This window comes from Capricornis sumatraensis, chromosome 20 (genome assembly GCF_032405125.1).
Source record: "Capricornis sumatraensis isolate serow.1 chromosome 20, serow.2, whole genome shotgun sequence".
NCBI lineage: Eukaryota > Metazoa > Chordata > Mammalia > Artiodactyla > Bovidae > Capricornis > Capricornis sumatraensis.
This window is the reverse complement of record NC_091088.1, coordinates 20,847,229-20,874,703: the sequence shown is the minus strand read 5'-3', so window position 1 is coordinate 20,874,703 and position 27,475 is coordinate 20,847,229. Positions and strand designations below refer to the sequence as shown.

Sequence of the window (27,475 nt, the reverse complement as noted above, 5' to 3'; positions counted from 1 at the left end):
AGTGGGGAAGTGAAATGGGGAAGGAAGGCAACTAGCAAGCTGTGTGTGGTGGAGTCAGTTACCACTGTGGGTAACTGGAGTTTAATCCTGTGGGGAACGTGGGACCCACTGTGGGACCCCGCTCAGAGCTAGTTCAGCTGAGGGGGGAGGGAGTTGGAGTATTTATACACTGGCTGTAATCAGTTGCTGCTAGTGGGCTGGTCCCAGAGTTATTAATTCCCTGAAACCTCTGGGTTGATAAATCAGCTTCCACTAGAGAGAGAGCCCTCTGGTGAAGAAATAGAGGTCCTGCAGTACAAGTGGGGCCGGAGTGCACTGAAGTGGTAAGGAGAGGGGTGGACAGAGCAGGGCTCAGCTCATGCGTCTTCTAACCTTGTCCCTCTGCTCCCTGGGCTGAGGAAGTAGAGGTAGGATGGGCTGAGAGGAGAGCCAACCACAGACTTCACATTCTCTTCTCTCTCCAGTTCTCTCAGCTGTTTCCTCAGGGGCACGGCAAAATCAAGCTTTGCTCCCAGTCTTATTATTACGGTTTAACTGTTTCCTGTACTTTGCGCATATGCTGCACCAGGTGGGGGAATATTGAGGCTCAAGGCCAGCCAGCGAGGTTGTCCTGTCTCTTTGCCCTCCTCTAGATGAGCCTAGTAAAGCCAGTTTTCCTTTGGCCTCTGAGGCCTGGGTAGTCTCAGAGACATGCCAAGCTATTTTAAAATTCAGTCAAATGTACACGACAAATGGGGATATTGTGTTGGGCCCCAATTTACTCAGGGTAAGAGGGAATGTTGGAGAAGAAAATGGCAACCCATTCCAGTGTTCTTGCCTGGGAAATCCCATGGATAGAGGAGCCCGATGGGCTACAGTCCACGGAGTCACAAAGAGCTGGACACAACTGAGCGACTAAACAACAAGAGGGAATGTAGTGAGCATGATAAGGGACTTTTTCCAACACCCTTCCTGCCATCAATTTTGCAGTCCTTCCACCTCCTCTATGGAGTGCTGTGGATTTCTCCTATGGAGAGGCAACGGGGGGTGCTTTTCTTTCGAACCTTCTGGGTTCTGGTTAGTTTTGCTTGACCTTGTAAGTCTTCTCTGTCTCGTCAATGCGTGTTGGCAGGTGCGGATTCCACATACTGACGGTCCTTTCTCTCCTCTGTAGACTCAGTGGTTTGTCCCCATTTCTAGGAGAAACAGACGCAGAGACCATGAATTTCATTGTCAACTGTAACTGGGATTTTGATGCTGATACCTTTGAAGGGCTGTCAGAGGAGGCCAAGGACTTTGTCTCTCGGTTGCTGGTCAAAGAGAAAAGGTACCCTTTATTGCTTATCGCCCGTGATCCATTCTGATGGTGACCATCCATCTGGATGCTGTGGAAATCAGGCTGTACTGGGCGGGGCTGCTGAAGTGAATGGTCCTTTTGTCCTGTAGACCAGTTCCGTCCAGGATTTCTTAGTCTGCTACTTAAAGGTAGCAGGGAAAGGGACAAAGGAAATCAATTAAGAAACAAGTGACTAGGATTATAAAATCTAGACAGAGTTTTAGAAAGGACCATTATTTACAAATTAGGCCTATTTCCACATTATCACTTTTGATGGGCTAATGTTGAAAAAGTTGAGATATGCAGTTGTTATTCCCCAGAATAAAAGACATAAAACCTAATTTCTTGGAGATGAAGACCTACTTACTTTTCAGTAGGTTTATCAAGGTCATGGGTTGGACCACTGAGTTTTCCAATACTCAGACATACAGGAATAACTGCAAGTGGTAAGGCCCAAGATCTGGGCTCTGACTGTGAAAAGTTATGTGTGATGAAAAATATTTCTAATTCAGAAGAACAAGTTGACAGTATTCTCTATGAAGTTCTTTTAGAGCAATTCTTTTAGTTCTTGAGAGCAATTCCAGGCTCACCTGGCCCCCCTTCTGTCCTGCCTCAATTCCCCAGCTCTACTCTGGGAAGTGATAATTAATCACTGGAAAATACATCTTCCATAGAGGGCTGAGAACATTTTGCTGACGACATTCTTGCACTTTTAAGGACGGGAATTTTAGGTAGGAGGGTGTCTTTTTTTAGTATATGGCATGAATCTGCCCAAATGATTAATCTCTTCCACTGACTCAGCTTCCTACCAATTGAACAGATTTTGGACAGCCAGAAAAGGCAACCCCAGCTAAAAGTCTCACCTGCTGTTTGATTTCACAGCTGCAGAATGAGTGCCACACAGTGCCTGAAACATGAGTGGCTGAATAATTTGCCTGCTAAAGCTTCAAAATCGAAAGTTCATCTCAAATCCCAACTATTGCTGCAGAAATACATGGCTCAGAGGAAATGGAAGGTATCTGTTTTTCTTTTAGTAAAAGCAGCATTTGTCTTCTTTAGATGTGCTGTGAAAGAAGTGTAATAAGTTTTTTACTTACATTTTGATTCTAAATAGATTATTTCGGGAGAAAAAAGCTTCATGTCAAAACCTATTACCTTGATTAAAAAAATGCCTCAGACCAAAAATGACTGGCATAAAGGTAGCATTTAATTCATGCTTATGTGAACACTTGAAGTGACAGCGTGAAGTTTGAACATATGTTCTCAATGACCATTGCAGTGAAGTGATCAGAACTAACTGCCTGTAGTTTGAGGCTGATTCCTCCACATTTCAGAAAGAGGGCCTAGGAAAGCCCAGAAGTGAAAGTGTTAGCCACTCAGTTTTGTCTGACAGTTTGTGACCTCATGGACTGTAGTCCACCAGGGTCCTCTGTCCATAGAATCCTCCAGGCAAGAATACTGGAGTGGGTAGCCATTCCCTTCTCCAGGATCTTCCCAACCCAGGTATTGAACTTGAGTCTCCTGCATTGCAGGCAGATTCTCTACCATTTGAGCCACCAGGGAAGCCCTATTAGGCTTTAAAAGCTTTATAATTTTGTTTACAACAGAACTCTTTGGAACCATGAATGTAAAACATATCTTAAAAACAATTGTCCCCCAGAGAAGTGACTTTCCAATATTTTGATGTTGGCTTAGATCCTCAATAAAGCCAGCATACAAGTATATGTATACTCACACATGCGTGAAACAAAAATACTGTAACTTTTGCTCCACAGAGTATGATGAGCTCTGATATTTTCTACTCTATATTTGGTTTCATTAAAAATTTTCTAATCATGCTCCATGAATTTGATTTCATGACTCACTGGTGGGTTGTGAATTACAATTTTAAAAATATCATTCTAGAGTGCTCCATTTTTCACATGAAAAGGGCAGGAGAACATATTTCCTCACTTTAAACTTGTTCCAGATATGCCCCTGAAAGTCATGTGACTGTTTTACTATAGTTTTGCTGGAATCTTTAGTTATCAATTTTAAACAAACTCAAGTGGCTAAATTTAAGCAAGTCATTTTATTGTTTCTTCTTTAAATAATTGGTCTAAAAATATGCTTCCCTCCTCTTTTTTTTCTTTCCCTCGCTTAAGAAACACTTCTACGTGGTGACTGCTGCCAACAGGTTAAGGAAATTTCCAACTTGTCCCTAATCCTCAACTCTGCTGCTCCCATGGGCCTAGAAATTACTGGGACTGGTGGTGACATCATGACTGAAGATTCTTAATAATCTGGCTTTCTACTTATTTTGTTTCAAAAAGGTTATGACTGTTGCCTTCCTTGTGGATGAAAAGTGGCTATAAGAAAGTGACCTAAGAATTTTTTCTGGTTTGTAAGATCACTGAGTGGAAATGATGTGGTTACTTTTCAAGTGTACCTACTTTGGGTGATAAGTATAGGCATGCTTTAAGTAGTAGGTAGGAAAACTCCTCCTTTGCATATGTCAACTTTAAAGTCAGCTTACTTTGATTAAAGAACCCAGTGGACTATCACACAGGGCATGTCAGTGTTACCTCCTCCAGTGCAAAGAATTCCTAGCATTTTGCTTTGCTCAAAAGTGAGCTGACATTTTGTACTACATTTGTTGCTCTAGTGTGAAGCAATGTAGATTTAGGGCAGAGATCCTCAAACTTATTTTAGCTTGTACTCCCTTTTGAGAATCAAAACATGCAGACCTCTGCCCTCTCCTAATTCTGCCCTGTCCTGACACTGGCAGTCTCCATACTGACCTGTCTTTCTCAGTTATGAATCTATGGTCTAGTAAGTCTGGGAACTGATATGAAATATGTGAAAAGAGAATGCAGTGGTGTTCAGCTTTCTGAGAGAAATACAGAAACGATGGATCGTGAGAAATCAAATGAAAACTGCTCTCCTCCTGCTTTATGGGGATAGAACCGTCACTTAACTAACTTCATGAAATGAGTAACAAGGAATGCTTTATTATTCAAAAGTAAATATTCCTTTTAATTTCCTCACTGCTAACTTGATTTTCATGGTATTCCCCATTACTGTCTTGGGTCAGCAGTTTTTACTTTTAGTTTTTAATTAGCCATGCAAAAGTTTCACATTTTTTGTCCCATAATACTTTTTTTTTTTTTTTAAGTACAGGACATGGGTGTGGGGAGAGGGGCAGAAGATGAAGAGATTAATCCTCCTGATGCATTTCTTTGGTTATAATGTTCCTCTGGAACACTAATGCCTGTTGGGAAGCTAAGATTTTCAGTACCGGCACACCTCGGCCTGCTGCAAGCTGACTGGCTAGTGGGTGAATATCAGAAGAGATGGCTGCTGGATCTCTCTTTCATGGGCCAGTAACAGTGGCTTAGTAAAATGCTTTAAGGTGTTTTGAAAGCAGCCTCAGAAAGAGCTAGAGGATATCTATAGTTCTATCTATAGTATGGTTCTTCCCCTCCACAGGACTTCACATTGGCGGGGAATGCTATGAATCTTCTCCCCAGAAAAATGGAGTCTCCCCAGTTAGTTATTCTAATCTAGAACACCACTGCCTAACAGAAATATATGAGTCAAATACATAATTTTAAAATGTCTGATAGCTTCTCTTTAAAAAAAATCTGGTAAAATTAATTTCAATAATTTATTTAGCATAATATATCAAACATTTCAATATCTAATCATTATAAAAAATTATTCATAAGCTATTTTATATTCTTTTTTTATACTAAGTCTCTAAAATCTGGTGTGTATTTTACACTTAAAATATACATCAGTTTAGATTCTAGGTTTTTATCAGACATAATTTGTATTTAGATTTCATAAAATTTACTGTGGAAAAATATATTCACATGCTCAAGTTATTCAAAGCATCTTAAATATTTTCTAGTATTTTTACATTTAATAAAAGTTAGGAATTAGGAATTCAGTTTTACAGTTGCATTAACCACATTATAAGTGCATTTAGCCACATATGGTTTGTGGCTTCTATATGACAGGACAGATCCAGGGAAAATCTAACAGTTATCAAATTTTAATTTTCCCTCATATGCTGTAATTCTCTACCTAAAGAAACAACTTTGCTCCAAAGTCCCTCTGAGGGATTTGTTTAGGCCAGACCCACACAAGTGAAAGTTACTGCAGAAGTTAGCCTCTCTTATTTGAAATGTGAAGCTTTAATTTTCTGGATATATTATTTAAAATTTTTTGGATATTTTTAGTTGTTGGTATGTACTTAACTCAAAAATTTTTTAGACTGACGCTTTGCTAGTATTAACTATTTCTAATGGGACTTTTTAATCTGAACAAACAGTCATTAAAAACTTCTGAGAGATCCAATATAAAATAAAATTTTTTAAAAAGAAAGAAAACTGCTCAGCAGAGGAAATCTGAAAGGTAGTCATGACCCACATTTTATCTATCAGATTTAGTGGGGGTGTGGGCAAAACAGAATTTTTCACTCTTGATGAATATGTATCCAATCCAAATAAAAGTGATGCCCACACTTTCACCCAGCAATTCCGTTTCTAGAAATTTATCCCTCAGCCATATTTGAACCAGTGGGCAGAGGTGTATGTAAGATGACATTTACTGTAGCAAAATGGCCCAATGAACACAACCTATATGTGATTATCAGTATAAATTTAAACTTTGCCACATACATATAGGAAGTTGCCTTGTAGCTGTTAAAGATAGATGTTGATGTACTGATTTTTGTTATGAAAAAATTATGGCACATATATATGGTATTATCCTATTTGTGAAGTTATGTTTATATATGTGTTAAAATTTTCTAGGTTATGCAAGAAACTTAACAGTGGAACGTGGAAATTGGGTGATGGGGAAAGAGGGAATTCTACTTGTCACGTTATTTCTGAATTATTTGAATTTTTTAACAATAAGCATGTATTGCTTTTATAATTAAAAATTAGCCACCTCTTGTCAAGTGTGGACCCTGTCTTGACCCTGATTTGAGCAAATAAACAATAAAGATATTTCAGAGACATTTAGGGAAATTTAATTCTAAATTGTATATTTGATGACAGAATTTCTATTTGTATTAATATTGTGAAGTATGATAACAGTAATGTGTTTATAATGTGGATTAAATGACTTCAGGAAAAAGGGAGATATAGTGAAGCAAGTGTGGCAAAATCTTAACTGTTGGGTTTGAGTAGTCAGTATGGGCTACCAGTGTATTTTCCTCTAGTAAAGGGACATACATTTGTTGTATACATTTGAGAACTTTCATGATAAAGCATTTTTTAATCAGTTAAATAAGCCAAGAGGAGCTGTTAAAGAAATGAACTTCCAAAAATCTTTACAACAGCACTGGAATATATGAACCCACTAAGTAGAAAGCTTCTGTTGCTGGGGAATGAATGTGTTGAAAAACTAAAGGATTCCAGCTCTAGGAGAGCATTTGGACAAGACTGCTGCTGCTGCTGCTGCTGCTGCTAAGTCGCTTCAGTCGTGTCCGACTCTGTGCGACCCCATAGACGGCAGCCCACCAGACTCCCCCATCCCTGGGATTCTCCAAGCAAGAACACTGGAGTGGGTTGCCATTTCCTTCTCCAGTGCATGAAAGTGAAAAGTGAAAGTGAAGTCATGTCCAACTCTTAGCGACCCCATGGATTGCAACCCACCAGCCTCCTCTGTCCTTGGGATTTTCCAGGCAAGAGTACTGGAGTGGGGTGCCATTGCCTTCTCCTTAGACAAGACTATGTTAATACAATTCCCCTACCCCACAACTATTAGGTTGGTGCAAATGTAATTGCTATCTCAGATTGTGAATTTTAAATCATTTTAACTAGACTCAAACATATCTTTATTAATCAAAATAGGAACCATTACAAGCAACACATTTTTGCCAACAAGAAATGTTTGTTTATTACTGTACCATAGAAGTGCATGTTTCAGGATTCGACAAACTCTTGGAAAGCATTTTCTGCCTCCTGATGGTTGTGGAAGTGTTTTCCCTGCAGAAAATTGTTGAGATGCTTGAAGTAGTGGTAGTTAGTTGGCGAGAGGCCAGGTAAATATGGCAGATGAGGCAGAACTTCATAGACCAATTCATTCAAATTTTTTTTAGGTAATTTATTTTTTATTGAAGGATAATTGCTTTACAGAATTTTGTTGTTTTCTGCCAGACCTCAACATGAATCAGCCATAGGTATACAAATATTCCCTCCCTTTTGAACCTCCCTCCCATCTCCCTGCCCATCCTACCGCTCTAGGGTGGTACAGAGCCCCTGTTTGAGTTTCCTGAGCCATACAGCAAATTCCCGTTGGCTATGTATTTTACATATGGTAATATAAGTTTCCATGTCTTTTCATATATCTCACCCTCTCCTGCCCTCTCCCCATATCCATAAATCTATATTCTATGTCTCTCCACTGTTGCCCTGTAAATAAATTCTTCAGTACCATTTTTCTGCTGCTGCTGCTAAGTCCCTTCAGTCGTGTCCAACTCTGTGTGACCCCATAGACGGCAGCCCACCAGGCTCCCCCGTCCCTGGTATTCTCCAGACAAGAACACTGGAGTGGGTTGCCATTTCCTTCTCCAATGCATGAAAGTGAAAAGTAAAAGTGAAGTCACTCAGTCCTGTCCAACTCTTAGCGACCCCATGGACTGCAGCCTACCAGGCTCCTCCGCCCATGGGATTTTCCAGGCAAGAGTACTGAAGTGGGGTGTCATTGCCTTAAATATGAGTTAGAATATGATATTTCTCTTTCTCTTTCTGACTTACTTCACTCTGTATAATAGGTTCTAGGTTCACCCACCTCATCAGAACTGACTCATGCGTTCCTTTTTATGGCTGAGTAATATTCCATTGTATATATGTACCACAACTTATTTACCCATTCATCTGTCAATGGACATCTAGGTTGCTTCCATGTTCTAGCTATTGTAAATAGTGCTGCAATGAACAATGGGGTACATGTGTCTTTTTCAATCTTGGTTTCCTCAGGGTATATGCCTAGGAGTGGGATTGCTGGGTTATATGGTGATTTTATTCCTAGTTTTTTTAAGGAATCTCCATACCATCTTCCATAGTGGCTGTATCAATTTACATTCCCACCAACAGTGAAAGAGTGCTCCCTCTTCTCCACACCCTCTCCAGCATTTATGTTTGTAGACATTCTGATGATGGCCATTCTACCTGTGTGAGGTGATATCTCATTGTGGTTTTGATTTGCATTCTCTAATAATGAGTGATGTTGAGCATCTTTTCATGCGTTTGTTAGCCATCTGTATGTCCTTTTTGGAGAAATGTCTGTTTAGGTCTTTTTCCCACTTTCTGATTGGTTGTTTGTTTTTCTGGTATTGAGTTGTATGAGCTGCTTGTATATTTTGGAAATTAATTCTTTATCAGTTGTTTCATTTGCTATTATTTTCTCCCATTCTGAGGGCTGTCATTGCAGCTTGCTTAGAATTTCCTTTGCTGTGCCAAAGCTTTTAAGTTTAATCAGGTCCCGCTTGTTTAATTTTGTTTTTATTTCCATTCCTCTAGGAGGTGGGTCATAGAGGATCTGGCCTTGATTTATGTCATCGAGTGTTCTGTCTGTTTTCCTCTAAGAGTCTTATAGTTTCTGGTCTTACATTTAGACCTTTAATCCATTTTGAGTTTATCTTTGTGTATGGTGTTAGGAAGTGTTCTAATTTCATTCTTTTACATGTAGCTGTCCAGTTTTCCCAGCACCATTTATGAAGACGCTGTCTTTGCTCTATTGTATATTCTTGCCTCCTTCATCAAAAATAAGGTACCCATACATGGATGGGTTTATTCCTGGGCTTTCTATCTTGTTCTATTGGTCTGTATTTCTGTTTTTGTGCCAGTACCATACTGTGTTGATGACTCTAGCTTTGTAGTATAATCTGAAGTCAGGAAGGTGGATTCCTCCAGCTCCATTCTTCTTTCCCAAGACTACTTTGGCTATTTGGGGTCTTTTGTGTTTCCATATGAATTGTGAAATTTTTTGTTCTAGTTCTGTGAAAAATGCAGTTGGTAATTTGACAGGGATAGCACTGAATCTGTAGATTGCATTTGGTAGTATAGTTATTTTCACAATATTGATTCTTCCTACCTAAGAATGTGGAATATCTCTCTGTTTATGTCATCTTTGATTTCTTTCATTAGTGTCTTATAATTTTCTATGTACAGTTCTTTTTGTCTCCTTAGGTAAGTTTATTCCTAGACATTTAATTCTTTTTGTTACAATGATTAATGGGATTGATTCCTTGATTTCTCTGATTTTTCATTGTCAGTATATAGAAATGCAAGTGATTTCTGTGTATTGATTTTGTATCCTGCAACTTTGCTAAATTCACTGATTAGCTCTAGTAATTTTCTGATACTATCTTTAGGGTTTTCTCTGTACAGTATCATGTCATCTGCAAACAGTGAGAGCTTTACTTCTTTCCCGACCTGGATTCCTTTTGTTTCTTTTTCTTCTCTGATTGCTGTACCTAGGACTTCCAGAACTATAGTGGTGGAAGTGGCTGAATAATAGTGGTGAACGTGGACATCCTTGTCTTGTTCCTGATCTTAGGGGGAATGCTTTCAGTTTTTCACCACTGAGAATAAAGTTTGCTGTAGGTTTATCATATATGGCCTTTACTATGTTGAAGTAGGTTCCTTCTATGCCCTTTTTTTTTCTGAAGAGTTTTAATCATAAATGGGTGCTGGGAGTTTTGTCAAAGGCTTTTTCTGCATCTATTATCATATGATTTTTGTCTTTCAATTTAACATGTATCACATTGATTGATTTATATATATTGAAGAATCCTTGCATCCTTGGAATAAACCCAACTTGATCATGGTGTATGAACTTTTTGTGTTGCTGAATTCTGTTTGCTAAAATTTCATTGAGGATTTTTGCATCTATGTTCATCAGTGATATTGGCCTGTAGTTTTCTTTTTTTGTGTTGTCTTTGTCTGGTTTTGGTATCAGGGTGATGATGACCTCGTAGAATGAATTTGGAAGTGTCCTTCCTCTGCAATTTTTTGAAAGAGTTTTAGAAGGATAGGCATTAGCTCTTCTCTAAATGTTTGATAGAATTCTCCTGTGAAGTTATCTGGTCCTGGGCTTTTGTTTTTTGGGAGATTTTTTTTATCACAGCTTCAGTTTCAGTGCTTGTAACTGAGTTGTCCATAATTTCTATTTCTTCCTGGTTCAGTCTTGAAAGATTGAACTTTTCTAAGAATCTGTCCATTTCTTCCAGGTTATCCATTTCATTGCCATATAGTTGTTCATAATAGTCTCTTATAATCCTTTGTATTTCTGCATTGTCTCTTGTAACCTCTTATTCATTTCTAATTTTGTTGATTTGACTCTTCTCTCTTTTTTTCTTGATGGGTCTGGCTAACAGTTTGTCAGTTTTGTTTATTTTCTCAAAGAACCAGCTTTTAGTTTTATTAATCTTTACTATTGTGTCTTTCATTTCTTTTTCATTTATTTCTGCTTGGATCTTTATGATTTCTTTCCCTCTATTAATTTTGGGGCTTTTTTGTTCTTTTTCCAGTTGTTTTAGGGGTGAAGTTAGGTTGTATATTCAATGTTTTTCTTGTTTCTTGAGGTAGAATGATATTGCTGTAAACTTCCCTCTTAGAACTGCTTTTGCTGCATCCCACAGGCTTTGAGTTGCTGTGTTTTCATTGTCATTTGTTTCTAGAATTTTTTTAATTTCCCTTTTGATTTCTTCAGTAACCTGTTGGTTATTTAGAAACGTGTTGTTTAATCTCCATGTGTTTGTGTTTCATGCAGTTTTTTGCTTGTAATTGATATCTAGTCTCATAGCATTGTGGTTGGGGAAGATGCCTGATACAATTTCAATTTTCTTAAATTTACTGAGGTTTGATTTGTGACCCAAGATGTGGTCTCTCCTGGAGAATGTTCCATGTGCACTTGAGAAGAATGTGTACTCTTCTGCATTTGGATGGAATGTCCTGAAGATGTCAATGAGATCCAGCTCATCTAATGTATCATTTAAGACTTGTGTTTCCTTATTAATTTTCTGTTTTGATGATCTGTCCATTGGTGTGCATAGGGTGTTAAAGTCTTCTACTCTTCCTGTGTTACTGTCAGTTTCTCCTTTTATGTCTGTTAGTGTTTGTCTTATGTATTGAGGTGCTCCTATGGTGGGTGCACATCGATATTTACAATTGTTATGGCTTCCTCTTGGATTGATCCCTTGATCATTATGTAGTGTCCTTCCTTATCTCTTGTAATCTTCTTTAAGGTGTATTTTGTCTGATATGAAGATTACTCCTCCAGCTTTCTTTTGCTTCCCATTTGCATGGAATATATTTTCCATCCTCTCATTTTCAGTCTATATGTGTCTTTAGGTCTGAAGTGGGTTTCTTGTGGACAGCACATATAAATGGGTCTTGTTTCTGTATCTATTCAGCCAGCTTGCATCTTTTGGTTGAAGCATTTAATCCATTTACATTTAAAGTAATTATTGATATATATGTTCATGTTGCCATTTTCTTAATTGTTTGGGGGTGCTTCTGTAGATGTTTTTTCTTCTCTTGTATTTCTTGACTATATAAGTCCCTTTAACATTTGTTGTAAAGTTGGTTTGGTTTGAATTCTCTTAACTTTTGCTTGTCTGAAAAGCTTTTTATTTCTGCATCAATTTTAAATGAGATCCTTGCCAGGTACAGTAATCTTGGTTGTAGATTTTTCCCTTTAAGTATTTTAAATATATCCTGCCATTCCCTCCTGGCCTGCAGAGTTTCTGCTAAAAGATCAGCTGTTAAGCATATAGAGTTTCCCTTGTATGTTACTCTTTGCTTCTTTCTTGCTGCTTTTAATATGCTTTCTTTGTGTTTGGTCTTTGTTTGATCAGTAAGTGTCTTGGTGTGTTTCTCCATGGGTTTATCCTATATGGGACTCTTTGTGCCTCTTGGACTTGATTATTTTCTTTTCCATGTTGGGGAAATTTTTAACCATACTCTCTTCAAAAATTTTCTCATACCTTTTCTTTTTCTCTTCTTCTTCTGCTGCTAAGTCACTTCAGTCATGTCTGACTCTGTGCGACCCCATAGACATCAGCCCACCAGACTCCCCCTGCCCCTGGGATTCTCCAGGCAAGAACACTGGAGTGGGTTGCTATTTCCTTCTCCAATGCATGAAAGTGAAAGTGAAGTCACTCTCTTAGCGACCCCATGGACCACAGCCTACCAGGCTCCTCCATCCATGGGATTTCTGGGACCCCTATAATGCAAATGTTGGTGTATTTGATATTGTCCCAGAGGTCTCTGAGGCTATCCTTGTTTTTTTTCATTCTTTTTACTTTATTCTGCCCTGCAGAAGTTATCTTCTTCTTTATCTTCCATTTTATCTTTCAGCTCACTGATTCGTTCTTCTGCTTCAGATATTCTGCTATTGATCCCTTCTAGAGTATTTTTAATTTCAGTAATTGTGTTGCTTGTCTCTGTATGTTTATTCTTTAATTTTTCCAGGTCTTTGTTCATTGATTCTTGCATTTTCTCCATTTTTGTTTTCAAGGTTTTTCATCATCTTTACTATTTACTATTATTATTCTGAATTCTGTTTCAGGTAGTTTGCCTATTTCCTCTTCATTTATTTGGACTTCTGTGTTTATAGTTTGTTCCTTTATTTGTGTAGTATTTCTCTGCCTTTTCTTTCTTTTTTTTTAACTTACTGTGTTTGAGGTCTCCTTTTCCCAGGCTTCAAGGAAAGTTGAATTCTTTCCTTGAAGAAGGTTGAATTCTTTCTTCCTTTTGGTTTCTGCCCTCCTAAGGTTGGTAGTAGTTTGTGGAAGCCTGGCAGGCCACAGTCTACAGCGTCGCAGAGAGTTGGACTCGACCGAAGCGACCCTGCACACATAGACACAAGATTTTTTTTGCCTTTGGCAGCTCTGCCCCAGTGAGAGTTGAGCATGAAGGTGGTGCAGTTGCTTGGCTTGCAGGAACCCTGGTGGCGCCAAGTGTGCAGGCACGTGGACTGCCTCCAGCATAGGAGTTATGGCCCTATCAATCAGAGTCTTTTCTTAAGCCTCTTGTAGCCGGTGATCAGAAGGCCTTTTTGCCAGTCTTTTTCCATAGCTCTATCCATTCAGGCACTTAGAAGGCTCCCTTGCCTGGGGTCTTTCTCTGTTGTTCGGCACATCAGGCACATAGAGGGGTCCCCCTGGCTGGGGTCCTACTCTGTAGTTCAGAGTGTCAGGCATTTATGGGCCAGCCTTGCTATTGTTCAGCTACCAATGCTGGAATGTGGGGAGAGAGAGGCTATGCTGATGGCTCCACCCACTATGCATGGCTCAGCAGTATCACCTTGCTTCCATAGCTGCCTGGCTTTCCTCCACTGGCATTTCCCACCATGATCTCCTCCCTCACATCCCTTCAATCCATCTCTCCAGTCAACAGTAGCCCTAGCTCTGGGATTGTGCCACAATCCATAAACTCCAGCTCCCAGCCACTGCACCTTCCAGGGGACTAGCGTTCCTGTCTGGGGTATGTGTGGCTGTGGCAAGGACTATGATTCTCATTCCATTTAGGTGGCCAGAGATCAACTGTTTCACTCTCAGCCTTAAATGTTTCTCTTCTGACTCAGACAATTGCCCCGATGTGGGGATTGGACCCCTGCTTTAGTTCCCCCACCTGCTGAGGGCAGGTCCAATCCTACTAACACTTCCATTTTTCCCCCTAGTCCCTTCATCCTACTGAGTTTTGCGTGGTTCTATATATTCTTTTCCGCTGGTCAGGTACTCCTGTCCACTCTCAGCTGGTGGTCTGCATGCACTTCTGTGTATGAAGGTGTATTCCTGATGTATCCGTGGAGAGAGATGTACTTCATGTCCACCTACTCCTCTGCCATCTTGTTCTCAGTCTTGTTCAATTTTTAAAGTGTTGGTTGTGTGATGTGCGGTGGGGCACTGTTGTGGAGAAGAATTGAGTCCTTTCTGTTGACCAATGTCAGCTGCAAGCGTTGCAGTTTTTGGTGCATCTCATCGACCTCCTTCTCAGATGTAATGGTTTTGCTGGGATTCAAAAAGCTGTAGTGGATCAGACTGGCAGCAGACCACCAATCAGTGACCATGAGCATTTTTTGGTGCAAGTTTGGCTTTGGAAAGTGCTTTGGAGCTCCTTCTTGGTCCAACCACTGAGCTGATCATCACTGGATGTCATATAAAATCCACTTTTTGTGGCATGCCACAATCCAGTTGAGAAATGGTTCATTGTTGTTGTACAGAATAAGAGAAAACAACAGTTCAAAATGATGATTTTTTTAATTTGTGGTTAGCTCATGAGGCACCCACTTATTGAGCTTTTTCACCTTTCCAATTTGCTTTAGATGCTAAATGACCATAGAATGGTCGATGTTGAATTCTTCAGCAACTTCCTGTGTAGTTGTAAGCAGATCAGCTTCAATGATGGCTGTCAATTGGTGACTGTCAACTTCCAATGGCCAGCCACTATGCTCTTCATATTCAAGGCTCTCGTCTCCTTTGCAAAATTTCTTGAACCACCACTGCACTATATGTTCCTTAGCAGTTCCCGGGCCAAATGCATTGTTGATGTTGCGAGTTATCTCCACTGCTTTAAAACCCATTTTGAACTCGGGTAAGAAAATTGCTCAAATTTGCTTTTTGTCTAACATCATTTCCATAATTGAAAATAAACATAAAATAAACAGCAAGTAGTGTCATTAGCAAAAAAAAAAAAAAAAACATAAAGCAAGAAATGTGCATTAAAATAATGTGTAACATAACCACATTTATTTAAGAATGTATTCCAATATCAAACAGCAAAATTTCAACAATGAAAAAAACCGCAATTACTTTTGCACCAACCTAATAGTTGAAAGGTGATTCATTTTGATGTATGGCAGAAACCAACACAAAATTGTAAAGCAATTATCCTCCAATTAAAAATAAATTTAAAAAAAAGAAAACAAAACAAATAACCAAAACTTATTCTTGGTTTGATTATCTTATTCTACCAGATAATCAAAATAATTACCATTGTTTGCTTTTAAGGCATAAGAAAGGTCACAAATAGTACTAAGATTTATTCTCATGAAATTAACAGTGAAAAGGCAACCTTAGGAATGGAAGAAAATATTTGCAATCATTTTTTAAATAGAGGCTTAATATTTACACTATATAAAGAACAACTCAACAGCAACAAAAATCCGTAGAAAAAATAGGCAAGGATTTCAACAGACATTTTCCTAAGTGGCCAATAAGTTCATGAAAAAGTGCTCGCTAGTCATCAGGGGAATGCAAATCAAAACCACAGTGAGATACCACCTCATACCAATTTAGGATGGCTACTGACCAAAAAGAAAAAAAAGCAGAAAATAAGTGTTGGCAAGGATGTGGAGAAATTGGAACTCCTGCGCACTGTTGGTGGGAATGTAATATGATGCAGTTGCCATGGAAAACAGTATGGTGGTTCTTCAAAAATTTTTAAATAGAATTAGATGACCTAGCATTCTGGGTAAATGCCCAAAAGAATAGAAAGCAGGGTCTCCAAGAAACACTATAAATATACACACACACATCTATAGCAGCACTATTCACAACAGCCAAGAGGTGAAAGCAACCTACGTGTTCATTGACGGATAAATGGATAAACAGTGTGGTATATCCACACAATGGAAAATTACCCAGCCTCAAAAAGGAAAGAAATTCTGACATATGCCACAATACGGATGAACCTCAAGGACAGTATGCTAAGTGAAAAAAACACACCAAAAGATACTGTATAATTCCACTTAGATGAAGATTCTAGCTGGATTAGTCAAATTCAGAGGTAGAATGGTGGTTGTCTGAGGCTGAGGGAGGGAGGAATGGGAGTTGTTAATGGGTTTCGAGAGTAGAGTCAGCTTTCTGGGGTGAAGAGTTCTGGAGATCACATGATGTGAATGTACTAAACACTACTGTTTGTTTAGTCACTAAATTGCATCTGACTCTTGTGTGACCCCATGGACTGCAGCCCAACATGCTCCTCTGTCCATGGGATTTCCCAGGCAAGAATACTGGAAGGGGTTGCCATTTCCTTCTCCAGGGGATCTTCCCCACCTGGGGATCGAACCTTATCACCTGCATTGGCAGGCAGATCCTTTACCACTGAGCCACCGGGGAAGCACTGCAGCATTGCTGACTATATTGACTTACCTGTTAAGATAGGAAACGACATATGTATTTTACCACAATTTATTTTTTTTAAATGAGTGTGCTTTAATTTTGATGCAAAGCTAGAATCTAAATCTTGGCACCAAAACCAGATTACATACCTTCTTAAAATAAATGAGGAAAAAACTCACCCATTTTAGATCAAAGTAATAACAGAAGTACTATTTAGTGAATGCCTTCTAAGTATCACACACTTTACAAACATTACCTTCAATTCTCACAAGGTAGATAATATATCTATTTTTTAACCAAGGAAACTGAAGCTCAGTAAGGTTGTGAAATTTCCTTAGTCTATTAGTGGCAAAGTCAGAATTTAAACATAACTGCATGTGGTTCCAAAGCTCACATTCATTCCCATCTACCACAGGGCTGTGGGATATTATACCTGTTTTGGGATCATTTGATCTTGGCCTTTAACCCCAACAGCTTGCTAAGTGTTTAGAATTAAAAGGGGCTGGGGAAAAAAAAAATCACTCTTTTAGCTACTTCTGTTCTATGTAGCAGGTATTATACCTTATTTATAGGAAATAGAAAGCAACAACTATTATTACTGATACCATCCTAAATAGGTTTAAACAATTTAGATGCAATCACTTTATTGCATTCTTCATGGAAATATTTACTTAGATCATGTGTTCTTAATTTTAGTTAAAATCATGTCTGGCATGATGCCTTAGAACTGCTGGCAACTTATCTTCCCAGTCCTTTTCCATAGTTGTAAAATGAGTAGTATTTAGTAAGGTTATATTTTTCAGTATGTAGATAGCAAAGAAAATAAATCTTGGTCTCTCTTTTTTAAAGTATAATTGATTTACAACATATATATATATGTTTCAGGTGTACAATATAGTGACTTGATATTTCTATACATTATGAAATGACCACCAGTCAGTTACCATTTGTCATCACACAGTGATTACATTATTGACCATACTCCTCATGCTGTACATTGCATCCCCATGACTTATTTATAACACAGTTTGTATCTTTTAATCTCCCTCATCTATTTCACTCATTCTCTCAACCCTCCTTCCCCTCTGGCAACCACCGATTTTTGTTCTCTGTATCCAAGTCTGTTTCTGTTTGTTTTTAAGATTCCACATGTGAGATCATATGGTATTTTTCTTTCTCTGACTTACTTCACTTAGTTTAACACTCCCTAGGTCCATCCATGTTGTTACACCTTGGTTTGTTTCTTAATTTTTTAATATGATGCTAATATATAATTATGTGAGACCTCTATAAGTGTTTCTTTCTATATTTTAATACTTACTAAATACTTTTACCAGGAGCTGCACTAAATGCTTTACAAGTATTGGCTCAGATACTCCTCCAATTATACTATGAGGTAGACATCTCTTTTATTCCTACTTATAGATGAAGGATGTGTGTTAGTCACTTAGCCATGACCAGCTCTTTGTGACCCCATGGACTATAGCCCGCCAGGCTCCTCTGTCCGTGGGATTCTCCAGGCAAGAATACTGGAGTGGATTACCATTTTCTTTGCCAGGGGATCTTCCTGACCCAGGGATCGAACCTGCATTGCAGGCAGATTCTTTACTATCTGGGCTACAGGGATAACCGGATGAAGGATAAAGAAGCTAATTAACTTGTTCAAGGCTTCACAGGTGGTAAGAGCTGAGCAGGGTTTTAAACCCAGAAAGCCTGATTCAAGAGTTTGTGCTCTGGGGAGCAGTTATGGTTCAGTTCAGCAACCTGGCTGAGTCTTTTTTCCCGTTAGAGAAGACAGCTTTTGGCATCACAAGAATTCTCCCAGACTGATAACACGTTCACTTTGAATGCATATAAAAATAATATTTATTAACTTAAGATTGTACCATATATGGGTTTATTCAAACCAAGAGATTTACACAAAAACTTAAGTAAAATCTTTAGACTCCATTCAGCCTGAATTTCATATTATGGATAGGGCAGACGACTGTCTTTTGCTTTAAACAAAACAAAAATGCAAAATGGCTTCAATTACATTTTGCAGAGTGCAGACCTGTGGGGAGCCAAGGCTGAGACAACCAGGCACTGTGGTTGATCTAATGAATTTGCTGCCCATTATCAGAGCCATCCTGCTGAGCCCCAAGGCTGGCTTCTTTGCTGTTAAGAATAGGATCTTTGTTTTAAAAATTTACACAAATTTCCAAAGTCCTCACATTTTCCTTGAGGTGGCAGGTGCACTGCTGGTTTGCAGTACAAGTTAGTCTGGAAGCTGAAATCACTGTGTTGCAGCCTTCTGTGCTCTGGCAGCATTTTCCAAAATGTTCCTTTTCCATTCTTCATAATCTTGCGTCAGATCTTCACCTTTTTGCGGTTTATGTAGGGTCTCTACTACATTCTCTATTTCTACGAGAGAAAAAGTTTTTTTGAATGTTTCAAACTCCTTATGTTATAAATGAGTAAGAAAGAAACGAGCTTATTTACTTTAAAATGTCCATCTTAATTAAGGTAACAGGGAATAAGATACTAAAATGAAAAATGGAAACAGAAGTTAACACATCAGTTTTTCACTCTCCCTTATACTCCAAGCACTTCAAGACTTCTTGATGATAAGTTAACATTTATCAAGCCTTGAACCAAGCACTTTAATTGTATTATCTCATTCAGTCTTCACCACAATTCTATGAAATAGGTGCTAACATTAATCATATTTTATAGATTAGGAAATTGAGGTTCACAGAGCCAGTAGGTGATAAAGCAGGATTTGAACCTAAACAGTTTGTCTTCAGATGTATTATTTTTCTTCTATTTTTTAAAATTTAAATATTAAGAAAAAACTTTTTACAGTGTTGTGTTGATTTCTGCCATACAACAATGCAAATCAGTCATAATTATACATACATTCCCTCCCTTCCCTAGCCTCCCTCCCCTCCCCCTATCCCATCCCTCCAGGTCATCACAGAACACCAGACTGAGCTTCCTGGGCTACACAGCAACTTCTTTCCAGCTATCCATCTTACACCTGATAGTGTACATATGTTGATGTTACTTTCTCCGCTCGTCCTACTCTCTCCCTCCCTGACTATGTCCTCTACATCTGTGTCTCCAATCCTTCCCTGCAAGGCTCATCAATCATATTTCTAGATTCCATATATATGCTTTAAAATGACATCACCAACTCGATGGACTTGAGTTTGAGTAAGCGCCAGGAGTTGGTGATGGACAGGGAAGCCTGATGTGCTGCAGTCCATGGGGTTGCAAAGAGTCAGACACGACTGAGTGACTCACCTGATACTCTATTTGTTTTCCTCTGACTTAGTTCACTCTGTATAACAGGCTATAGGTTCATCCACCTCACAAGTGACTCAAATGTGTACTTTTTCATGGCTGAGTAATATTCCATTGCATTTATGTGTGTGTGTATATATATACACACACACCACATCTTTATTCATCTGTCGATGGACATCTAAGTTGCTTCCATGTCCTAGCTATTGTAAACAATGCTCCTATCAACACTGGGGTACATGTGCCTCATTCAATTATGGTTTTCTCAGAGGAGTATATGCCCAATAGTGGGGCTGCTGGGTCATATGGTAGATTTATTCATGGCTTTTTAAGGAATCACCATACTATTCTCCATAATGGCTGTATCAGTTTACAGCCCCACCAACAGTGTAGAAGGATTCCCTTTTCTCCACACCCACGCTACCATTTATTATCTGTAGATTTTTTGATGATGGCCATCCTGCCTAGTAGGAGGTGATACCTCATTGAAGTTTTGATTCCCTGGTGGCTCAGATGGTAAAGAATCTGCCTACAATGTGGGAGACCCGGCTTCATCCCTGGGTTGGGAAGATCCCCTGGAGGAGGAAATGGCCGCTCACTTCAGTACTCTTACCTGGAGAATCCCATGGACAGAGGAGACTGGTGGGCTACAGTCCAGGGGGTCAAACAGAGTTGGACACAACCGAGCAACTAACACTTTCTTTCTTCTAATAGTTAGTGATATTGAGCATCTTTTCATGTGTTTATTGGCCCATCAGATATATTCTTAATTACACAGTACTTGTGTAAACTACTGCTTGAAAAACTGGTATTATCAATGATTAACTGACAGGATTTAGCTAAAATCTGACTCTGTTTTTAAATGAAGTATAGTTGATTTACAATGTTGTGATAGTTTCTGGTGTACAACGAAGTGATTCAGTTACACACACACACACACATATATATATATACACTTTTCCATATTCTCTTCCATTATGGCTTATCACAGGACACTGAACATAGTTCCCTACTATACCTGCTATACATTAGGACCTTGTTGTTTATCCATCCTTTATATATAGTTTGCATCTGATAGTCACAAACTCCCAATCCAACCCTCTCCTGCACCCCTTTCCCCTTGGCAACCACAAGTCTGTTCTCTGTGTCTGCAAGTCTGTCTGTTTCATGAATAAATTCGTTTGTGTCATATTTTAGACTCCATCTATAAAGGACATATCATTGGTATTTGTCTGACTTATTTTGTTTAGTATGATAATTTCTAGGTCCATCCATCTTGCTACAAATGTAGAATCTGACTCTTGTTAAGGCAAGCTGCTACAGCAGCAAAGGGCTATTCACTGCATTAAATCCATCGCACACTAATCCTGTTGTACAAATTCCGATTTTCGTCTAGTATTAACACGCCTCACCCTTTGCTGAAGGTTCAATCACTGTCTTCTTTTTCTTCTGTGGTGGAGTAGCTGAATCTCCAGGTTCTCCTTTAGGGGGGAAAAAAAAATATATATATATATATATATATATATATATATATATCATCTGAGTTCATTTTTCTCCAATTTTTAATTTCAGTTTTGGGGTATATTTTGGCTCAGAAATAAAAATTAGATATCGCAAATGGCCAAATACTAGGATAAGGAGAAGGGGAATTATCTTGCTATCTTTTCTTTGGCTTTTCTTGTCAGATTTCGAAAGGGAGAATCTACTCTCTAGGCATGAATTTATGGAATTATAGCATTTATTGTTGTTTTTAGTTATTAAGCTAAATAAACAGCTATTAAGCTATTTATTTGAAAACAAACAGTAATTTTGCTACTGAAAATAAACAGTAATTTTCTTACTAAAAATTGATCTCATCTATAGTAAATAGAAAGGAGCTAGTCTGCAAGTTTGACGCTTACTCCTTGGGAGAAAAGTTATGACCAACCTAGATAGCATATTGAAAAGCAGAGACATTACTTTGCCAACAAAGGTCCGGCTAGTCAAGGCTATGGTTTTTCCAGTGGTCATGTATGGATGTGAGAGTTGGACTATGAAGAAAACTAAGTGACGAAGAATTGATGCTTTTGAACTGTGGTGTTGGAGAATACTCCTGAGAGTCCCTTGGACTGCAAGGAGATCCAACCAGTCCATTCTGAAGGAGATCAGCCCTGGGTGTTCTTTGGAAGGAATGATGCTAAAGCTGAAACTCCTGTACTTTGGCCACCTCATGCGAAGAGTTGACTCATTGGAAAACACTCTGATGCTGGGAGGGATTGGGGGCAAGAGGAAAAGGGGATGACAGAGGATAAGATGGCTGGATGGCATCACTGACTCAACGGACGTGAGTTTGAGTGAACTCTGGGAGTTGGTGATGGACAGGGAGGCCTGGCGTGCTGCGATTCATGAGGTCGCAAAGAGTTGGACACAACTGAGCGACTGAACTGAACTGATAGTAAACAGAAAGGAGCTAGTTTGCAGGTTTGAAAATATTTAACTTTTACCAGCAGGTTTACATTTTCAAGTGACACATTCCTGAAACATGGAATAAATTACTCACTGTCGATCTGCTGCCCAATCTTTTCTAACTGTTTACAGAGTCGATCAAATATGGCCTTTTTTACTCCAGATGTGGCTGCCATTTTATTTCTGTCCACCTTTAGCTTTAGAATCCTACAAAAGAATTTGATAAATTGCTGTTCTTAAGATCAGTACCGTTATCTTTTTTGGCCAACCAGTTATCAACTTATTTCCTTTCCACTCAGGCTTTATGAAGAGCTCCCATCTGTTTAATTTTCCCTTTACTTCACACATATATCATTAGCTAAAAATCATGTAAACTTACCTTTTAAAGCTATTTAGTTATTCATTGTACTGCGAGAATTAAAATATACACGTTATCTGTTATGTACCAAACAGGACACATGAAAGACATCTACTGTAGCGCTTCATGCCTTATAGAACTCTTTCTAGTAAATCTCAGATATTAACTAATTTGCTGAGTGGCAATTACAGCATGTTAAAATATTTAATTCACTTTAACACAAGATGCTTATATTTATGCTACTACAGGAATATAAACCACTCTCACCTCCAAAAACTTCCTCCCTAATAACAATTCACAACAACCACTAATGAAAAATACAAAGTGAGCTTCTTATTTCAGATAACAGACCTATTTGAATCTTTTTTTGCTCAGTGAAACTTGGTTTCAAAAGTAAATCTGTCCATATTGTTTTCTATAATAGCCATGTTCCTTCCATATAGTTGTACTGAATTAAAGGGCATTTTCTATTAAGGCCAGTTAATCACTAACAGTAGCTAATGGAGCCAAACACATCAAAATTAGTGGTTAGGTAGTAAAAAACCCATTGTCTAACAGCCAACTAATTTTGTTTTCTGAGGAGTTTTCTAGCAAGATAAAACAAAAGACAACTTTAGATGAAGACAGCAATTACCAATATTTCCAGGGTAACATTTCAGTCAGTATACATATAGATAACCCCAAAGATTCAAATTAAGAATTTATTATTGAACTGTTTTATAAATTACTTGAAAAAGAGTTGTAATCAACAATTCAAAAATATGACTGGAAAATCACAACTAAATGCTATTTTAATGACAGATTTCATGATTTAAAAAGGGCAGACTCTGAAATCAGATTACCCAGCTTATATATTGGCAAGTAGCCTTCAGGCAACACTAATTCCTAGCTGCCAGATCTGTTGTGGGATAAACTGAGACTCAGGTCACTTGGCCACTATTGTTATTTAGGAAAATATGCTTTCAGTTGAAATCAACTAAATTAGAAGCATTCTTTGGGAATGAGAAATTTATTTATAAATTATAGACTTTACTGAATGGTAAAAGGAACACTTACTTGCAAGCTGAAAGCAGGGCAGCAGTGGTGAAAAGCGGCCTGGATAAGTCAAGATCCACCTGCTGTGTTTGTGGAAGACTGGACTCATAGCTGAGTAAAAGCAGTGTTCACAGTTATTTGTTAGAAAATATTGTTTCAGAGGGACTGAAAATGCAAATACAAACTCATAAATGTGTCACTTTAAATGTAAAAAAAATACATTCTGTCACTTCAGCATGTTAATTATTTTTTAAACTGAAAATTACCAGGACATTGGATACTTTCAATTTACGTATCAGTACTGAGTTTTAATTATATGCCTCATACCTTTGCAGTATCTTTGAAGCCAAGTTCACTGCTTCTGTGCAGCTAAACTGTACTGCTAAGTCTCTTATTCCAATATTTGAGTTCAGGCCCAATAAACACTCAAACGATTTAAGACAACTCTGATACATCTTCTTGTTCAAGCCAGAAAGTTTAATTAAGTAAGCCTTTGAAAGGAAAAAGAAATGAATCATAAAAATCATAAGTGCTCTATATTAGTACATTTAACACTTGTTTAATAAGTCAACTTTTCAAAATTAATTATTTCTGTGGCAAGTCACTCTACCTAAAGGTTTAGCTTCATTTACTCAAAATCAGTAACCATGTCAGACAAGTTAACTACTGCTTGCAATAGCTCATACCTATAGAAAGGCAGTCATGTCACATGTGTGTGCAGATAATTTAAAATACAACATAACACTACCAATGCCGAGCTGTGAACTAAAAAATGCATGTGTGTGCACACGCGTGCGTGTGTGCACGCTCAGTTGTGTCTGACTCTTTGAGGTCCCATGGACTGTAGCCAGGCCCATGGACTGCCAGGTTCCTCTGCCCATGTAATTTTCCAGGCAAGAATACTGGACTAGGGTACCATTTTCTACTCCAGGGAATCTTTCCAACCCAGGGAGAGAACACGTGTCTCTTGTGTGTCCTGCACTGGCAGGTGGATTCTTTACCACTAGTGCCACATGAGAAGTCCACGAATTAAAAAACAGAGACGATATATATATGGTTACTTATTTTAACAAAGGTGCCAATTTGTAATCCATTGGAAAAACGAAGGAGGGAAGTAGTGGGAGTGGCGTGAGGAGGGCGAGTGTGTGCAAAAGGGACAGGAGACGGAGACTGGGAGAGAGACAGGAGGGACAACGACTGAGGGACACCAACTCTGCCTGGGGAAGAAAAGCTTAATAAAGGATGTGACAGCAAAGTGAGGTCATTTTAAGACAAACAGGAGCTTGCTAGAAGAGCATCCCAGGTTTTAAAAAAAAAAGGCAGTGCATTTACAAAGTCAGTCATTAAGGTGCATGGCCTCTTAAGTGAATACTGTAGCTTGAGGTTAGCAGGGATCAAGAGAGGCTGGAGAGTTTGATGGTAATGGGGAGCCAACCCATTGGAAGTCAATGGTGTTTACGATGCCACCATTTTATCAGTGTAGCATATATGTGTGATAGGCACTGTGTTAAGAGTGCTACATATAGTACATTGTTTCTTCCTTACAATTATCCAGTGAAATCAGTTCAGTTCAGTCGCTCAGTCGTGCCCGACTCTTTGCGACCCCATGAATCACAGCATGCCAGGCCTCCCTGTCCATCACCAACTCCCGGAGTTCACTCAGATTCACATCCATCGAGTCAGTGATGCATCCAGCCATCTCATCCTCTGTCGTCCCCTTCTCCTCCTGCCCTCAATCCCTCCCAGCATCAAAGTCTTCTCCAATGAGTCAGCTCTTCGCATGAGGTGGCCAAAGTACTGGAGCTTCAGCTTTAGCATCATTCCTTCCAAAGAAATCCCAGGGCTGATCTCCTTCAGAATGGACTGGTTGGATCTCCTTGCAGTCCAAGGGACTCTCAAGAGCCTTCTCCAAATGGATACCTCTTACCCCACTTGATAGATGAGGAAACAAGAGACTCACAGAACTAGTAACTGGTGGTGCTGAGATCTGGTCTCAACATGTGAGTCTTGCCATAGCTTGGCTCTCAATCACTGTGACATTGGAAGAAAAATAATACAATGGTTTTAAAGTATGTGATTTAGGAGGATGATGCTAGTGGCAGTTTGATAGATGCCTTTGTATAAGGAAAGAAGTGCTCAGGGAAAGTACGTAGTAAAGAGTAAAGAGATCATTGCAAAAAAGCTTTTTTCTCCAACTGGACACAATGGTTCTAAACTTCATCTAGAGTAACATATTCTACATATTCTAGATGAAAATTCTAAAACAGAGCTGTAACAGGGGCTAGTACAACCAGAGATGAAAACATATGATTAAACTTCAGTGTCACACCAGAGTATTCAGACATTCAGTGGGACCTACTTACCCTGTCCAAGGGGCACTTCATGCAGGAAGCTGCAAGGTCCAGGCACATGACTGCATTGCTGGTTTCTGTGGTTCGTGCAGACAGGCCAGCACACTTCACATGGGACAGTCGCAAGTACTCCTCCGCTTTCCTGTGCAACACATTCACTAAAACTCTTTCTTTTTCAGAAGTTTGCCCAATACTTTGGTAAGCAATAAATTCAGCCTGGTGGACTTCATTCTGACCCTAACTCTTATGCACGTTTTTTGGGGCTGGGAATGAAACTCACATCCTTTGAGAGAGGACAGGGTTCTACAAGACAGAACAAACCCCCTGACTCCGAACATCACTGTGCTCCAATCCTTTCAGGAAGAATTAAGTTCTTGAAATCCTTCAAAAAAGGCCAACCCTTCTTTCAGCCTTCCATTACTGGAACAAGCATGAACTATGGCAGACAGAGGCAGGCAGGTGAAACCAGGGTTCCTCCTTCCTTTAAATCAGTAGTTCTCAAACTTAATTTCTATGACAGTCACCTTGGAGCGTGTGAAAACAAGCCCCAAGTTTCTGATCGGTAGGCCTAGAATGGGGCCCAAGAATGTGCATTTCTACCAAGTGACAAGGAAATATTGATGCTGCTGGTCCAGGGACTACACTTTCAGAACCACTGTTCTAAATGATTAAGAGTGCAGAAGGCCATACTTCCTGTCTTTTAAGAAGTGCTCCTTCCCTTCCCTCAACTAATCCACAGCCCAGGCACCTGGCCTAGCCCTGCCCTCCAGAGTTAAGTCCTGCACTCCACAGTTTAAAGTATTTAGAAATACTTTATTTCTAACCCTGGATCTTGCAAAGGCCCTTCCCATCTCCGGGCTTTTGTACAGTTTGCTGTGCCAGCTTGGGCCCTCTTCCCACATCTTCCCGTGGCTGGCAGCTTCTATCAATCGAGTCTCAGGGCAAACAGCAACCCCTCCGAGGCTTTCTGGAAAGTTTTTTTGTTTGTTTGTTTAAATTAAAAGCAGGCACAGGCCGCGGCTCCGCACACCAATCCTATTTCGTTTACTGCATGTCGTGACCACCAGACACTGCCCTCCTTGGGTTCTGTATCCCGTCTGCCTCTGCCGTAAACGCACTCTCAGTAAGTTTCAGGGAAACGACCCAAGTTCTCCGCCTCTCTCCCTTTCCCACCACCGTGCATCTCACAATGCTAGCTGGTCCCAGGGGCCGCTCGCCCCTCCGGCCAGCTCACAGAGCCTATTGCCGGTAGGATTTTCTTGATGTAGAGCCTAAATCCTGCCTTTGTGCGGGAAAAGCATGGGGCCCCATTTGAGGAGGGCGCAGGGCTACTGGGGCGTGCGCAGCCGGACTCACCTCAGCACCTCCGGCTCGGCGATGCCCAGGCGCGGGGCTAAACGCCTGATCAGACCAGACTCCATGGCGCGGACTAGGACGACACCCACAGCTGAGACCAGACGAAACCCGCGCACAGATGCTGCGCTAGCCAATTAAGGCTGGGCCGCCCCCTCTCGCGGCACCTGGATTGGTTAGGACTAGAATTCCGACTGCCCCGCAAA

General features: G+C 39.5%; 2 protein-coding genes and 1 pseudogene across 2 annotated transcripts in view; 1 reads left to right on the top strand and 2 right to left on the bottom strand.

Moving 5' to 3' along the window:
* Nucleotides 1-3,519, top strand: part of MYLK3 (myosin light chain kinase 3) — a 43,808-nt gene extending 40,289 nt beyond the window's left edge. Inside the window, exons 11-13 of the mRNA XM_068992272.1 lie at nt 1,154-1,306; nt 2,198-2,330; nt 3,460-3,519. Coding sequence (XP_068848373.1) covers nt 1,154-1,306; nt 2,198-2,330; nt 3,460-3,519 — 346 coding nt within the window. The remainder of the gene's footprint in view (nt 1-1,153; nt 1,307-2,197; nt 2,331-3,459) is intronic.
* Nucleotides 3,520-7,148: 3,629 nt separating this feature from the next.
* On the bottom strand, nt 7,149-14,959 carry LOC138095794 (histone-lysine N-methyltransferase SETMAR-like; annotated as a pseudogene).
* Nucleotides 14,960-18,546: 3,587 nt separating this feature from the next.
* ORC6 (origin recognition complex subunit 6) lies at nt 18,547-27,368 on the bottom strand. Its single transcript, XM_068993323.1, has 7 exons — nt 27,273-27,368; nt 25,929-26,058; nt 23,893-24,056; nt 23,587-23,676; nt 22,267-22,379; nt 21,140-21,208; nt 18,547-18,845 (listed from the first exon to the last, which is right to left on the bottom strand). The coding sequence occupies exons 1-7, from the start codon at nt 27,335-27,337 to the stop codon at nt 18,718-18,720; spliced, it is 759 nt and encodes a 252-aa protein (XP_068849424.1). The 5' UTR covers nt 27,338-27,368; the 3' UTR covers nt 18,547-18,717.
* Between the last annotated feature and the right edge of the window lie 107 nt (nt 27,369-27,475).

Coding starts and splice junctions, on each gene's coding strand:
- ORC6 (XM_068993323.1), bottom strand. CDS start 27,337: ATGGAGTCTGGTCTGATCAGGCGTTTAGCCCCGCGCCTGGGCATCGCC. Junction 23,677..23,892: donor GCTTCAAAGATACTGCAAAG/GTATGAGGCATA, acceptor GCTTTTACTCAG/CTATGAGTCCAGTCTTCCAC. Junction 21,209..22,266: donor GATTGGGCAGCAGATCGACA/GTGAGTAATTTA, acceptor TCCCCCCTAAAG/GAGAACCTGGAGATTCAGCT.